This window comes from Trachemys scripta, chromosome 1 (assembly GCF_013100865.1).
Source record: "Trachemys scripta elegans isolate TJP31775 chromosome 1, CAS_Tse_1.0, whole genome shotgun sequence".
Classification (NCBI taxonomy): domain Eukaryota; kingdom Metazoa; phylum Chordata; order Testudines; family Emydidae; genus Trachemys; species Trachemys scripta.
The window spans coordinates 85,646,675-85,663,282 of record NC_048298.1 but is presented as its reverse complement, the minus strand read 5'-3'; the positions used below and the strand labels follow the sequence as shown (position 1 = coordinate 85,663,282).

Sequence of the window (16,608 nt, the reverse complement as noted above, 5' to 3'; positions counted from 1 at the left end):
CTGTGTCCATTGGTCCTTTGTGCTGCTTTCTTTTGAGTGTTGTCCCAATGCTGCAAAGAGGGTGTTTCCAAAAGAAGGTGCTTGCTTCTAACCCCCGAGGCCGTCGGTATGTCTGGTTGTCTTTAATGAGCCCACTTGACATGTTTTATTGTCCTTGGGTCTGGCTCCCAGCCCCTCTCCAACAGTTGAGGCTGTCTGGAGGTGCTGCCTTCCATGCCTTGCTCATCCACACCTCATTCATTCAACAGGACAATTGATTAAGAGTGAGGGGGGAGAGCTCTTGTTCTACTGCTAGCAAAAAGAATTTTTTCTTTTATCTTATTCTATCCTTAGGGGCTATAATATTATACCAAGGGCAATGCAAAGTTTCTAAATGAGGCTTTGATACAAAGTCCCATGAAAACAGAGGTCACACGTGGGTAGACCCACCACAAGGTTATATGAAGAGGTACAATGTAAAGTCATATGACAATTATCAGAGATTTATCTACAACATCAGTGGAGGTTTTTAAGAAGTGGGTTGAACAAACACCTGTCAAGGATGGTTTAGGTTTACTTGGTCCCGCCTCATTGCCAGGGGCTGGACTTGATGACTTCTCAAGTTCCCTTCCTATGATTCTATAAACAAAACTATAATTCTATAGACAAAACTAAACCAGCTGTAAATTGCAGAGGAGATGAACCAGGAAGACCCACCATCCAGGCTGGGAACTTCACCAATGCCCATTATTTAAATTACGTTTTTAACAAGAAGCCTATCATTCCCAGATCACAAAGTAGTAACAACATCATAAGGAGGTGAAAGGTAGCACACACTCCACAAACATGATATTTTTTAACCGGGTCTGACAAGGATATGCTTTGTGTTTTCCCCTAATTGTAATCTTTTCAGTTTGCCAAACTGAACACCAGAGTACTGATAATACAGCTTGATGAACTGCGTGAGACATTGAATGTTGTGGGGATTATTTTCCCTGAGCTGCATGCCACGCTCCCTTTGATTTACATCCAAATGTTCAGTTTCCCTCCCCATATTAATTGAATATATTACTGACAGGAGAGAATTCTAACTTCTTTCACAGATTGTAAAGTTCTGTACCAAACAACATAACAAACAATCCAATTCAGTTAGTGACTCTTCTGTATATTTCATACTCCATATATATATATTCAGGGTCTGAGCTTATACTGGGTGTTAGGGGCAGGAAAGGGACTGAAGAAGTTGGGGCGGGGTGGGGGGACTCAAGAGGAGGGAGTCAGGGCAACAGGGGGAAAGAGGTTGGGGAAGTAGAGGAGGGAGTAAAGGGAGTGGGAGTGGACGGAGAACATGGGGGTAAGAGGAAGGCGGGAGAAGTGGGGAAGGGACATACAGGATCAGGGTGGGAGGGAGGGAGGAATAAGAAGATCATAGGAAGTGTAGAAATCACTGGTCCATGTAACTTAGCATCCCATGTTGGTCCTCTCCTCTGCTCCATTGGCCCACTGGGGGTACAACTACATCCGTTAGCTCCTGTGCACCTTTCTACAACATCTTTCAGGGAGAAGTGACATCTCTTGCATTTCCAGCACTTGGAATGTCAGGATACTGTATCAGGCTATGAGGACCCCCAGTGGAAAGACATGGTGACACAGACGGGTCTCCCGTCCATTGGCATCAGTTTTAAAAATTGGAATTGGGGCCTTCATGTTCCTAATGAGCAACATGGAGCTGCACAGCCCCCTGGTGATCTCTTTGGTGTACATCTGTTCAGAGCTAAACACGTAGACCTTGCATAATCAAACAGATGGTTCACATTGATCTAGCCAATTAGGCATGTTGCCAAATGTTTCATTAATTCCCCAACACAAATACAGGAGCAAAGGCACTTAATATGACTAATACACAAGTTTAAATAATGTTTTTCACAATCATTTCACCCTTATGAGATCAGTTTGGGATGAGGGGTTCCCTTAACTCCCCTGCTGGAGCACTTCACAGTCATCCATTTGGTGAGAACTGATATTCCCAAAAGTTAATAAAGTATAAGCTTAGGTTAGAAGAAAGAAACCAAATACGAAAGTTAGTCAGTCACAGTAACTGGATAAATTCATATATGCAAGTAGGGCAAACATAACAATTGGGAAGCAAACTTGCCAAATAGAATAGATATTCAGTTCACTGCTGACTATTTAAAAAAATCTTCCTGCCTTTTGGTAGAAAGGGCAGGAAACTACACCTGAAGAGGGGGAAGAAGGGCAGCCAAGATGGATTCCCAGTCATTGTTTAGGCATTTCAAGATGGTGCACCTATGATGTTAAGCACCAAAGATTTTCCCCTACAAAGGGGTACCAGGGCTACGCTAGTGACTAGAGACACCAGTTGAACAAGGTGTATGCCCAGGAAGGAAAGTACAGGAAGCAACCAGAACTTTTCTAAGGAAGACCCAGGTAGATACCCCTCTCTAGTAGGGATGGAGAAGAAGGTAAGGGTGTAGAGTGCGCCAGATACATGGCTCTGAGCAAGGCTCACAGAGGGCACAGACAGCCACAGGCAGGTTTGCAGGGCTTCAGGCAAAGAAGGAAGCGCTGGCACATGTTGACCGCTAGCCCAGCTCATGGGGTTCAGGGAAGTGCTGGGACCTCCCCTCCCAGATTGCAGCTCCAAGACTCTGGCAGGGAAGGGATGTGGGGGCGCCCGTCTGTTACCTCCTGTACAGGCAGTAGGTCCACCACTGCTGCAGAGCCACACCACGTTGCTGTACCAGGCATGGATGAAACAATAGGCTGTGGCTGCTGGGTCTCTGCTCTGAGATCGCCAAGTGTTGGGGGGGAAGAGGGTGGATGAGCCCCCTGGCCCTCCCACCTCTGTTGTGTCCCTGGACAGGTTGTGATATATAAGGGGTAGTGGTGGGTGCAGAGATAAAGATCAGATGGAGCGGAGCATTTGGGAGCACGGAGGTGCCTGGATTTGGGCAAAAGGGTGTGGACCTGTGTGTCAGGATGCTGCCCAAGGAAACTGTGTTATATGGAATGTGTGGGAGGGTGGTGTTTGGGACTCTGGCAGGTGGCAGGGTCATTTGGGTTGCTCGGTAAAGAGTTGTATCACATGGGGGATTTAAACATAGAGGGAGATGCCGCAGGGCAAAGTAGTTTAACAGTATGCATGCGGGCTCTCATACCCATAGCAATGAGCAGCATGAAGTTTACATGTATTAAGTAAAGCATAAATAGTGCTTCCCAGGATCAATTGGATCTTTGCATATATTCTTTTGGTATTTTTTCCCAGAGCAAAAAAGGCGAGGACAAACATTGAAATACAAGTCAACATGTTATGCTGTTTAAATACTCAATATTTTGGTCAATCTCGGCCTAGAGTTGGATGCCTTGCAGAATTTTATCTTTATAGGGAAGCTGAGTGAACCAGACTGGTAATACCAGGTCACTGGCAAACACTGCAGTATTTTAGATCCACTAGGTTCTGCTGAACCTTTTCATTGACTGAAATCTTAACATTTTCCAGAAGGCTGGAAGGTGGCAGGATCTTATTTTAAACAGAGACAGAATGTAATGGGGAGAGGATTTGAGGGGGAAGAGGGGAGGGAGAGAGGAAACATGACAGAATAGAGTTAGAGAAACTATTTTTTTTCCAGTTACCTACTGTAACCGGAGTCCCAGGGGGACCATCTGAGGTCACTCAATTAGGGTGAACTGCAAAGAATGGGGCAGACAATCCCCAAAGCTGGTGGATATTTTCAATACTTAGATTTACCAAGCCAGCACAAAACAGCTTCTTTATTACCTCACTGGTTGCCCAGAAGCCAACAACACAGTTCCCTTAAAATAACCCAGCCTCAGGCCTCCACCTAGTTACCCGAGTCAGATATGATGAGGACTAATGAAAATCTTATTTCATCATATAAAATAAAAGGTTCTACCGATCCCAAGATTGGACACATTGCCTCCCAGGTTAAGGAATATTCCAGACCAGATCTTACCCAAAGACACTCTTACAGCCAATTATTAACAAAACCAAAATTTATTTAAAAAGAAAAAAGAGAGAGTATGGTTAAAAGATCAATATACATACAGACATGAGTTCAATTCTTGAGGTTCAGATACATAGCAGAGATGGTGTGCTTTGTAATTGCAAAGAGTTCTTTTAGAATTTAGTCCATAGGTTATAGTCCAATGTCCAATATTATATTCAGGGTGTTTCCAGCTGAACTGGGACCTCAATTTTGCAACTCAAAATTTCCTTCAGGATATATTGTAGATCCTTAATGATGCGCTGGAGAGGTTTTAGTTGGGAGCTGTAGGTGATGGCTAGTGGCGCTCTGTGCATGGGTATTGCAGTTTTAAGAACGCTTGATAGAGATTCTGCAGGTGTTTGTCTCTGTCTGAGGGATCGGAGCAAACGATCAGTTTGTAAGCACCTGGAGGAGAATAGTCTTATAAGGAATAGCCAGTATGGATTTGTCAATATCCACCTGATGAAGTAAAGAAACAGATTGACAGAGCCAGAAGGGTACTGAGAAGTCACCTACTACAAGACAGGCCCAACAAAGAAAGTAACAGAACGCCACTAGCAGTCACCTACAGCCCCCAACTAAAACCTCTACAGCACATCATCAAGGATCTACAACCTTTCCTGAAGGACAATCCCTCACTCTCACAGACCTTGGGAGACAGGCCAGTCCTCACCTACAGACAGCACCCCAACCTGAAACAAATACTCACCAGCAACTACACACCACACAACAAAAACACCAACCCAGGAACCAAACCCTGCTACAAACCCCAGTGCCAACTCTGTCCACATATCTATTCAAGGGACACCATCATAGGGCCTAACCACATCAGCCACACCATCTGGGGCTCGTTCACCTGCACATCTACCAATGTGATATATGCCATCATGTGCCAGCAAAGCCCCTCTGCCATGTACATTGGCCAAACCAGACAGTCTCTACGCAAAAGAATAACAGACACAAATCTGACATCAGGAATCATAACATTCAAAAACCAGTAGGAGAACCCTTCAATCTCTCTGGTCACTCAATAACAGACCTCAAAGTGGCAATTCTTCAACAAAAAAACTTCAACAACAGACTTCAACGTGAAACTGCAGAACTGGAATTAATTTGCAATTAATTTGCAATCTGGATACCATCAGATTAGGCCTGAATAAAGACTGGGAGTGGTTGGGTCATTACAAAACATAAACTTAATTTCCCCATTACTAATTTCTCCCTACTGTTACTCACACCTTCTTGTCAACTGTCTGTAATGGGCCACTCTCTTACCACTTCAAAGGTTATTTTTCCTCCCTTGGTATCCTGCTGTTAATTGATTTATCTCGCTAGACTGACCTCACACTTGGTAAAGGAACCCCCATCCTTTCATGTATTTATACCTGCTCCTGTATTTTTCACTTCATGCATCTGGTGAAGTGGGCTCTAGCCCACCAAAGCTTATGCCCAAATAAATTTGTTAGTCTCTAAGGCCTGGTCTACACTACAGGGTTAGGTCAAATTTAGCCGAGTTAGGTCTATTTAAAAATGAATGCGTCCACCACAACCAACACCGTTTCCGTCCCTGAGGTTATTGCAGATTAGAAGGCAAAAAAAATGCACTCACAATGACATGATTTCTGAGCTCATGCAGTCCTTCCGCACTGATAGGGCACAGCTTAATGCATGGAGACATTCAGTGGCAGAGGCCAGGAAAGAATTAAGTGAGCGCGAAGAGCGGAGGCAGGATGTGAGGCTAATGGGGGAGGAAACGCACATGATGAAGCATCTGTTGGAGCTGCAGGAAAGCCAACAAGAGCACAGACCCCCACTGCATCCACTGTATAACCGCTTACCTTCCTCCCCATGTTCCATAGCATCCTCACCCAGATGACCAAGAATGCGGGGTTTGGGGGGAGGAAGGGGGGGGAAGGTTCCGGGCACCCAGCCACTCCACTGCACAGGATGGCCCAAGCAACAGAAGGCTGTCATTCAAACAGTTTGATTTTTAGTGTGGCTACAATAAGCAATGTGGCCTTGTCCCTTCCCTCCTCCCCCACCCCACCCGGGCTACCTTGTCCGTTATCTCTTTTTTTTTTTAATTAATAAAGAAAGAATGCACGGTTTCAAAACAATAGTTACCTTATTTCGAAGGGGGGAGGGTGGTTGGCTTACAGGGAATTAAAATCAACAAAGGGGGTGGGTTTTCATCAAGGAGAAACACACACAACTGTCACATCGCAGCCTGGCCAGTCATGAAACTGGTTTTCAAAGCCTCTCTGATGTGCAGCGCGCCTTGCGGTACTCTTCTAATCGCCCTGGTGTCTGGCGCGAAACGATTGTCTGCCGTTGCTTTCACGGAGGGCGGGGCGACTGACGATATGTACCCAAAACCACCCGGGACAATGGGAGCTTAACCCAGAATTCCAATGGGCAGTGGAGACTGCGGGAACTGCGGGATAGCTACCCACTGTGCAACGCTCCGTAGGTCGATGCTAGCCACGGTGGTGAGAAGGCACTCCACTGACTTAGTGCCCTTAGTATGGACATATGCAATCAACTGTATAAAATCTATTTCTAAAAATTGACTTCTATAATATCAACCTAATTTCATAATGTAGAAATACCCTAAGGTGCCACAAGGACTCCTCATTGTTTTTGCTGAAACAGATTAACACGGCTGCCACTCTGAAAGCTGTCACCATATATATGTGAATACACAAAAAACATAAATATAGTCTCCCCATATGTCTTTAAGGGTTGAATTTGAGTCATTCATCCTGCAGGATGTTTAACCCTTGCTGGTCAGGCGTCAAAATATCTGATACCAACCTTCCGTTCTCCTATCACACTCTGACTCCTTTATGGAGATCCTATACACATAGAGTAATCAACCCTTGTCCTAACAGAACCTATATCCTCTACTCCTACAATATTTCCATCATATCTTCCTACATCACAAACACCTGATATTGAAAAAGAAAAAAAAACACAAACAAAAAATAGCCATAGTGTAGTCCAGTCAGTTCAGAATATGAGAGCTGTTAATCTTTCCACATATGTTCCAACTCCCAAGCAAATAAAAGGAAATTAATGTCAATGGGAGTAAACAATAACCTGTGTCTATACCCAAGCACCAAAGAAACCACTTGTTGCTGTCTGGGGTGCAAGAGTGACAAAATTGAAGCTCGGATGAAAGGGTGGCCCTTCTCCCGCCATGCTTTTCAGTGGCAATACACAAATTAGGGAAGAAAGTGAGTGAAAAATCACTTTTCCCCCTTGTTTATTTTTGTTTTGTTTGTTTATTTTTGTTTATTCATCATCAGGTTTTGTTGTTGTTGTTGTTGTTGTTGTTTTTTTAATCTTTTCCAATAGTCTGCTGGAAACAAACTTAAAGGTGTAATGTAAGCAACTTTGACAGACCCATGCAGGGCAAGAATTGGTTGGTTTTGCTAGCTGTTCCCTCTGGAGGCTTGCACTACTAACAAAGCTCCATTGCTATACCTCAGGGGGCCTTAAGAGCTAGTTCCATTCAAATCATCTGTTCCAGATTTCTTCAGCTTACTTCAGACAGACCTAAATCAAATTATTGGAGACCTTTGTCCCCAGAATTCGGAGCACAAATAACTGGCATGGGAAATGGATTATATATATTTTTCTTGATTAATAATTTTAACATATTTGTCTTCAACATCCATCTTCTCCATTTATCTCCTTCATCCATATCTCACATGTTTTGCTTCAGTTTTACAACCAATCTTCTAAAACACATCCTTACAGGCTCTTTTCTGGGTGATATTTGCCTTGATCATGCATTACAGAGCTTACATTTATCCCAGTCACTGATCAATTTTTTTTAGGGCTGTCAATTAATCACAGTTAACTCAAGCGATTAACTCAAAACAATTAATTGCAATACTCTTAAACAGTAGAATACAAATTTAAATGTATTAAATATTTTTGAATGTTTTTCTACATTTTCAAATATTTCGATTTCTATTACAACACAGAATACAAAGTGTACAGTGCTCACTTTATATTATTATTTTTATTACAAATATTTGCAATGTAAAAATGATAAACAAAAGAAATAGTATTTTTCAATTCATCTCATACAAGTACTGTAGTGCAATCTCTTTTTTGTGAAAGTTTAACTTACAAATGTAGATTTGTTTTTGTTACACAACTGCACTCAAAAACAAAACAATGTAAAACTTTAAAGCCTACAAGTCCACTCAGTCCTACTTCTTATTCAGCCAATCGCTAAGACAAACAAGTTTGTTTTCATTTATGGGAGATACTGCTACCTGCTTCTTATTTACAATGTCACCTGAAATTGAGAACAGGCATTCCCATGGCACTTTTGTAGCCGGCATTGCAAGGTATTTACGTGACAGATATACTAAACATTTGTATGCCCATTCATGCTTCGGCCACCATTCCAGAGGACACGCTTCCATGCTGATGATGCTCGTTAAAAAAAATAATGCATGAATTAAATTTGTGACTGAACTCTTTGGGGGAGAATTGTATGTCTCCTGATCTGTTTTACCCACATTCTGCCATATATTTCATATTATAGCAGTCTCAGATGATGACCCAGCACATGTTCGTTTTAAGAACACTTCCATAGCAGTTTTGACAAAATGCAAAGAAGTTACCAATGTGATATTTCTAAAAATAGCTACAGCACTAGACCCAAGGTTTAAGAATCTGAAGTGCGGTCCAAAATCTGAGAGGGACAAAGTGTGGAGCATGCTTTCAGAAGTTTTAAAAGAGCAACACTCAGATGTAGAAACTACAGAACCCAAACCACCAAAAAAAATCAACCTTCTGCTGGTGGCATCTGACTCAGATGATGAAAATGAACATGCGTCATCGGTCCGTTCTGCTTTGGATCGTTATCGAGCAGAACCCATCATCAGCATGGACACATATTCTCTGAAATGGTGATTGAAGCATGAAGGGACATGTGACTCTTTAACACATCTGGCACGTAAATATCTTGAGACGCTGGCTACAACAGTGCCATGAGAACCCCTGTTCTCACTTTCAGGTGATATTGTAAACAAGAAGCTGGCAGCAATATCTCCTGCAAATGCAAACAAACTTGTTTGCCTGAGCGATTGGCTTAAGTAGGACTGAGTGGACTTGTAGTCTGTAAAGTTTTACATTGTTTTATTTTTGAGTGCAGTTATTTTTTGTACATAATTCTACATTTGTAAGTTAAACTTTCATGATAAAGAGATTGTACTATAGTACTTGTATTAGGTGAACTGAAAAAATACTATTTCTTTTTTTTTTTACAATGCAAATATTTCTAAATAAAATAAATATAAAGTGAGCACTTAACACTTTGTATTCTGTGTTGTATTGAAATCAATATATTTGAAAATGTAGAAAACATCCACAAATATTTAAATAAATGGTATCCTATTATTGTTTAACAGCGCAATTAATCGCTATTAATTTTTTTTAATTGTGTGATTAATCGCGATTACTTTTTTTAATCACTTGACAGCCCTAAATTTTTACATTCAAATAGAGCAGAATAAAATCAGGATTACATATGAAACAAAGAAGGTGAAGGTTTCACTATTTATCTTTACAGCTTCCATTTACTCTTTCTATCAATATCCTCTTTATAGTAAAATGATTTTCTTGCTTATACATTTTTTTAAAATAACAAAGGTGTTGTTTTAGGAAGTGATTAAAAGAGAGAAATTACTTTTCTCACTTTAAATTGACATTTCTTTAGGGTACATCTATTATTTCTAACTGTTTTAGAGCCCTATCCATAATATAATGTGAATGTGGTGAGGTGAACCTTACTTTTCTAAAACAATAAATGGACATTCTGCATAGTAGACATTTGCTTGTCACCAGTTACAATCTAGTCAAATATTATTCTGTATCTTTAAGTTTGTTTATCGTATTACCACATTTTCAAGATGGTTGCTGCCCAGCACTTTAGGAGCTGATTGTGGCCTAGTTCTCACTGATTAAAATCAAGATAATCAAAAGCAACTTCTGGCTACTGTTACCGGAAAGTAAGAGAGGTTGCAATTCCTCACATTTTGTTGTGCCTGTATCATAGGATAGTGATAATTCAGCCATTGTTTTTTTAATTTTTAATTTACTCTGCCAAGAGTAGAGGTTCTGTTACATCTTGAGAAAAATGAATGACCAAACAAACACAAAACTAAATCACTTTTAATTACTGCCACAGAAAAGATTAAAGTTCTCTCAAGCATTTTATTTTCTCCTGAAAAGGGTGGCATATAACATGAAGACAAAATATAATACAGATAAAAGTAGATAACTTGAAAAATGAATTATTTTAATTTATAAAAGCTAGTTTTGCATAGTACTGTAGTAAATTTACATAGAAAAATTGACTTTTTTCATATTAATTATTAGTATTGCTATAAAATTGTTTCTGTCTTGCTATAAATCTTAATGAATGCTGATATAAAAGCATACATCTATCTTTTCTTTCAGACTAAAACAATGCATACATTTCATTAGTTGTCAATTTTGCTAAAGTATTTAACGAAAAGAAGTTATTTTATTTTATTAGGAACAATTACTTCAGAGAGCATCAAATGACCTTTCTGCTCCATTTGAACACCTAGCCAGATACAGTGAGACAATTACTTCCATATACATGTCTGGAAATGTAACATCATTCTACAAGTCTTTAATCAGATCCCTGTGGTACTGCATGGGGGTCTATTTAAGCAGAATTTAGTATTTTTAGGAGATAAAGGATTTGGATAAGGGAGGCAGTTCTTAATCCATACTCCCAGTTCTGGAATGAGATTGTGTTACTTCCTTCTTTTCAAAATCAATTTATATTGACAACATACATTCAAACAACTGGCTTTATACCCTGAATTGGAGAAAACCCTCTAAAGAACAACATTTCATTGTAGTTGTGGTTTTATTACCAACGGTAAAGTTTTAATTTACAGCGAAAAACAAAAGTTTCCCTCTTCAGAGGTCTCTCCAGCTCTAAGTATCAGGGTTTATTGGCTCTTCTTTACCTCATCTTTATCCTCTCGGACAAGAAACTCTACTGAATGAAAATACCCTCTTTCACCTTCACCCAGCTAAGAAATAAGGTAATTTGATGATAGATATTTTGCAAAAAATACACTTTTTTAACTCCGAAGAAACACAAACAGAGAGGAGAAAAGAGCTCTTTTTGGCTTGCAGCTGGGCGGGCTCTTTAACGTACCAATCACAGATCAGCTCTTCTCTATAAATTCAGGCATCTGACCTACTCTCTCCAGCCCGATTACTTTTGATTTGCTGAAAACGTTTGTCAGCATGTCGGAAACTGCGCCTGTTGCAGCTCCTGCTGTCTCCGCTCCTGGGGCAAAAATCTCCGCTAAAAAGCCGAAGAAGACAGCAGCTAGTGCTAAAGCCCGCAAGCCTCCAGGTCCCAGCGTGACCGAGCTGATCACCAAGGCTGTGTCCGCTTCCAAAGAGCGTAAAGGGCTCTCCTTAGCCGCTCTTAAGAAGGTTCTGGCCGCCGGAGGGTACGATGTGGAGAAAAACAACAGCCGCATCAAGGTAGGATTAAAGAGCCTGGTGAGCAAAGGCATTTTGGTGCAGACAAAAGGTACTGGTGCTTCTGGTTCTTTCAAACTCAACAAGAAGCCTGGTGAAATTAAGGAGAAAGCACCAAAGAAAAAGCCAGCAGCAAAACCTAAGAAACCAGCTGCCAAGAAACCCGCCAGCGCCGCCAAGAAACCCAAAAAGGCTGCGGTGGCGAAAAAGAGCCCGAAAAAAGTCAAGAAACCAGCAGCTGCCGCAGTCAAGAAAGCGGCCAAGAGCCCGAAAAAAGTGAAAGCCGCCAAGCCCAAGAAGGCAGCTAAGAGCCCGGCTAAGGCAGTGAAACCAAAAGCCGCCAAGCCCAAGCCAACAAAGGCCAAAACAGCGAAGGCGAAGAGGGCAGCGCCCAAAAAATAAAGTAAATTTGAAAAGGAAATTTCTGACCCAACGGCTCTTTTAAGAGCCACCCCCAAGTTTCAGAAAAAGAGCAAAATCGCTGACACTCGGAAATTTCATAGGTGGTTTGAAAGTATCCTGAGTACTCGCTTTGTTACATAGGTTGGGTACAGGGAGTGTATATAATGCTCGCGCTTTCTAGTGTACCCTTGGGAACGGCTTCCTGGGCAGTTTTAATTAAAAAAGATTATATAGACAGTGAAGACGGTTGTAGCGCCGGGCAGCTATCGATAAAACCCCCTTACGGTGGCGCTGTTCTAGGTACCTATGAGTCAGCTGGTTAGGGGCGGGGTCCTTGGCTCCCTGTAGATTTCTAGACTAGTGTTTCGTTCTAACCATTTTGACCAATACTGACAAAATAAGAAACCGAAAACTACGAACTTTCTCCATCCTGTTTGGCTATCTCCTCCTTATTGGCTGATAGTTCATATATGGCTAAATCTTATTGGATACATCCAAATTTTTGAAAACCCCGCGCGCTCAGAGGAGAGCGCCCTTCCCTTTCTCTGATTTGATTAAAACAACAAAGAGTCTGGTGGCACCTTAAAGACTAACAGATTTATTTGGGCATAAGCTTTCGTGAGTAAAAACCTCACTAGAGACTCTATGCATCCGAAGAAGTGAGGTTTTTACTCACGAAAGCTTATGCCCAAATAAATCTGTTAGTCTTTAAGGTGCCACCAGACTCCTTGTTGTTTTTGTAGATACAGACTAACACGGCTACCCCCTGATACTTGACACCATGCAAGGCACTAAATTTAGCCGTATGGAGTGGAAATCCATCAACCTCAACAAAAAACTTGCACAGATACAGACAGACATCATCTTCCTCTCCAAATGCAAACAGATGGACATCATACCAAAAGGACTGAAGGTAAAAAATCCATTGCAATCAACATACTACACTGAGTATGGTGAGAGACTGTGCCACACACTCTCAAAGAAACTGAGGAACCACCTGATCAGCATCCTGTACAGCAGACAGGAGAAGATCAAGAATGAGCTCTCAGAACTGGAGACTCTCATACAATACCAGCCTTCTACACAAACTTCAACGTGGCTGGACTTTACAAAAATGAGACAAGCCATTTACAATGCACATTTCACTTCTCTACAGAGGAAAAAGGACTGTAAGCTATCTAAACTAATACCTGCCACTGGGGGCTATAACAATGGTACCCTCAACTCATCTAACAACATTGTCAATCTTTCCAACCACACACTTAGCCCAGCAGAAGAGTCTGTCCTATCTCGGGGACTCTCTTTCTGTCCCACCATCCCCACGAACATGATACAGTTCTGCGGTGATTTGGAAGCCTACTTTCGTCGTCTCCGACTCAAGGAATATTTTCAACGCACCACTGAACAGTGCACTGACCCACAGGAACCTTCCTACCAACACTACAAGAAGAGGAACTCTGCGTGGACTCCTCCTGATGGTCGAAATGACAGACTGGACCTCTACATAGAGTGTTTCCGCAGACGTGCACAGGCTGAAATTGTGGACAAACAACATCACTTGTCCCATAACCTCAGCCGTACAGAACGCAATGCCATCCACAGCCTCAGAAACAACTCTGACATTATCATCAAAGGGGCTGACAAAGGAGGTGCTGTAGTCATAATGAACAGGTCAGATTATGAACAGGAGGCTGCCAGGCAACTCTCCAAGACCACATTCTACAGGCCACTATCCTCTGATCCTACTGAGGAATACCAAAAGAAACTACACCATCTGCTCAAGAAACTCCCAGCTACAGTACGGGAACAAATCTACATGGACACACCCCCAGAACCCCGACCAGGGGTATTCTATCTGCTACCCAAGATCCATAAACCCGGAAACCCTGGACGCCCCATCATCTCAGGCATTGGTACTCTGACAGCAGGATTATCTGGCTATTTGGACACTCTCCTCAGACCCTATGCTACCAGCACTCCCAGCTATCTTCGAGACACCACCGACTTCCTGAGGAAACTACAGTGCATTGACGTTCTTCCTGAAAACACCATCCTGGCCACCATGGATGTAGAAGCACTTTATACCAATATTCCACATGAGGATGGACTACAAGCTGTCAGGAACAGTATCCCTGATGAGGCCACAGCAAGCCTGGTGGCTGAGCTTTGTGACTTTGTCCTCACCCACAACCACTTCAGATTTGGGGACAACTTATACCTTCAAGTCAGTGGCACTGCTATGGGTACCCGCATGGCCCCACAGTATGCCAACATTTTTATGGCTGACTTAGAACAACGCTTCCTCAGCTCTCGTCCCCTAGTGCCCCTCCTCTACTTGCGCTACATTGATGACATCTTCATCATATGGACCCACGGAAAGGAGGCCCTTGAAGAATTCCACCTGGACTTCAACAATTTCCACCCCACCATCAACCTCAGCCTGGACCAGTCCACACAAGAGATCCACTTCCTGGACACTACAGTACAAATAAGTGATGGTCACATAAACACCACCCTATACCGGAAACCTACTGACCGCTATACGTACCTACATGCCTCCAGCTTCCATCCAAGACACATCACACGATCCATTGTCTACAGCCAAGCCCTAAGATACAACCGAATTTGCTCCAACCCCTCAGACAGAGACAAACACCTACAAGATCTTTATCAAGCATTCGTAAAACTACAATACCCACCTGGGGAAGTGAGGAAACAGATTGACAGAGCAAGACGGGTACCCAGAAATCACCTACTACAGGACAGGCCCAACAAGGACAATAACAGAACACCACTGGCCATCACATACAGCCCCCAGCTAAAACCTCTCCAGCGCATTATCCACGATCTACAACCTATCCTGGAAAATGATCCCTCACTCTCACAGACCTTGGGAGGCAGGCCAGTCCTCGCTTACAGACAACCCCCCAACCTGAAGCAAATACTCACCAGCAACTACACACCACACCACAGAAACACCAACCCAGGAACCTATCCCTGTAGCAAACCTCGTTGCCTACTCTGTCCCCATATCTACTCTGGCAACAGCATCAGAGGACCCAACCACATCAGCCACACCATCAGGGGCTCATTCACCTGCACATCCACTAATGTCATATATGCCATCATGTGCCAGCAATGCCCCTCTGCCATGTACATTGGCCAAACCGGACAGTCCCTCCGCAAAAGAATAAATGGACACAAATCGGACATCAGGAATGGTAACATACACAAGCCAGTAAGTGAACACTTCAATCTCCCTGGTCATTCTATCACAGATTTAAAAGTCACTGTCATTGAACAAAAAAACTTCAGAAACAGACTTCAAAGAGAAACAGCAGAACTAAAATTCATTTGCAAATTCAACACCATTAATCTGGGCTTGAATAGGGATTGGGAGTGGCTGGCTCACTACAGAAGCAGCTTTTCCTCTCCTGGAATTGACACCTCCTCATCTATTATTGGGAGTGGACTACATCCACCCTGATTGAATTGGCCTTGTCAACACTGGTTCGCCACTTGTGAAGTAACTCCCTGCTCTCCATGTGTCTGTATATAATGCCTGCATCTGTAGCTTTCACTCTATGCATCCGAAGAAGTGAGGTTTTTACTCACGAAAGCTTATGCCCAAATAAATCTGTTAGTCTTTAAGGTGCCACCAGACTCTTTGTTGTTTTTGTAGATACAGACTAACACGGCTACCCCCTGATATCTGATTTGATTGATCACAGAAACTCGTCACCAATGACCCCCGATCCTTTAAATGCTCGCTCCCTGAAGGATCCTGATTTTCCTATTTCCAACCCCATCCCCCTAAAGCATCCGTCTTTCAAATACTTTCCACCAACTACTAGAAACAAGGTGGGTGAGAATATCTTTAAGCTTGTCTCTCTCACCAGTAGAACTTGATACAACATAAGATGTCTGACCCACCTTGTCGCTAATATCCTGGGACAGACACGGCTACAAAACTGCATTTCCTATCCCAACTACATAGATTTCAGTAATCGAGCAATAACTATTTTTTCTTTTCTCTATGACACAGTATATAAATATTGTACTTGTCTCACTGTTTCATGTTCAGACTGACCCATTTATGACTTCTGAACACTAGTCCCAGAGAACAGGCATGGAGGTAGACCAGTTTTTTTTTTTATGTATTCATATTTCCATTCTTGTATTAATTCGGAATGATTTAAAGGGGAGAGTGAGCTAAAAACTCCTTTCCCCTCGGATTGATTGGGTATGTAATCCAGAACCCACCAATTCTTCTCTTTATATTTAACGTGTAGATTAAGGACAGATGGAGAATGTACCTGGATTCATTTACAATACTTCCATAAACTGTTTCCTCGTATTTTTCTTATTTCACAATATAAATGTATCCTAGGTTTACTGTTTGGGATTACATAATTTCTTTGATATTGATGCAAACCTTGCCAGCTAAAAAAAAGTATTTCAAGTGCCACGCAATAGTTCATCAAAAGTTTTGAGTTAACTTTCATTTATGGGAAGTCCTTGGTCAGGCAAACATTGAGTTAATCAACGCAAAACCGACAGAAAAGTAGTAAGGAGCATTTATATGGATACTGAATGCACACACTCAACTGGAAGATAAGAGAAAACAGTAACAAAGAATATA

The 16,608-nt window shown here is 42.1% G+C and overlaps 1 protein-coding gene across 1 annotated transcript; it reads left to right on the top strand.

The window, feature by feature from the left end:
• The first annotated feature begins 11,293 nt into the window (after positions 1-11,293).
• LOC117879180 (histone H1-like) lies at positions 11,294-12,502 on the top strand. Its single transcript, XM_034774186.1, has one exon. It carries the CDS (start codon positions 11,322-11,324, stop codon positions 11,964-11,966), a length of 645 nt encoding a protein of 214 aa, XP_034630077.1. The 5' UTR covers positions 11,294-11,321; the 3' UTR covers positions 11,967-12,502.
• Positions 12,503-16,608: the final 4,106 nt, after the last annotated feature.

Coding starts and splice junctions, on each gene's coding strand:
- LOC117879180 (XM_034774186.1), top strand. CDS start 11,322: ATGTCGGAAACTGCGCCTGTTGCAGCTCCTGCTGTCTCCGCTCCTGGG.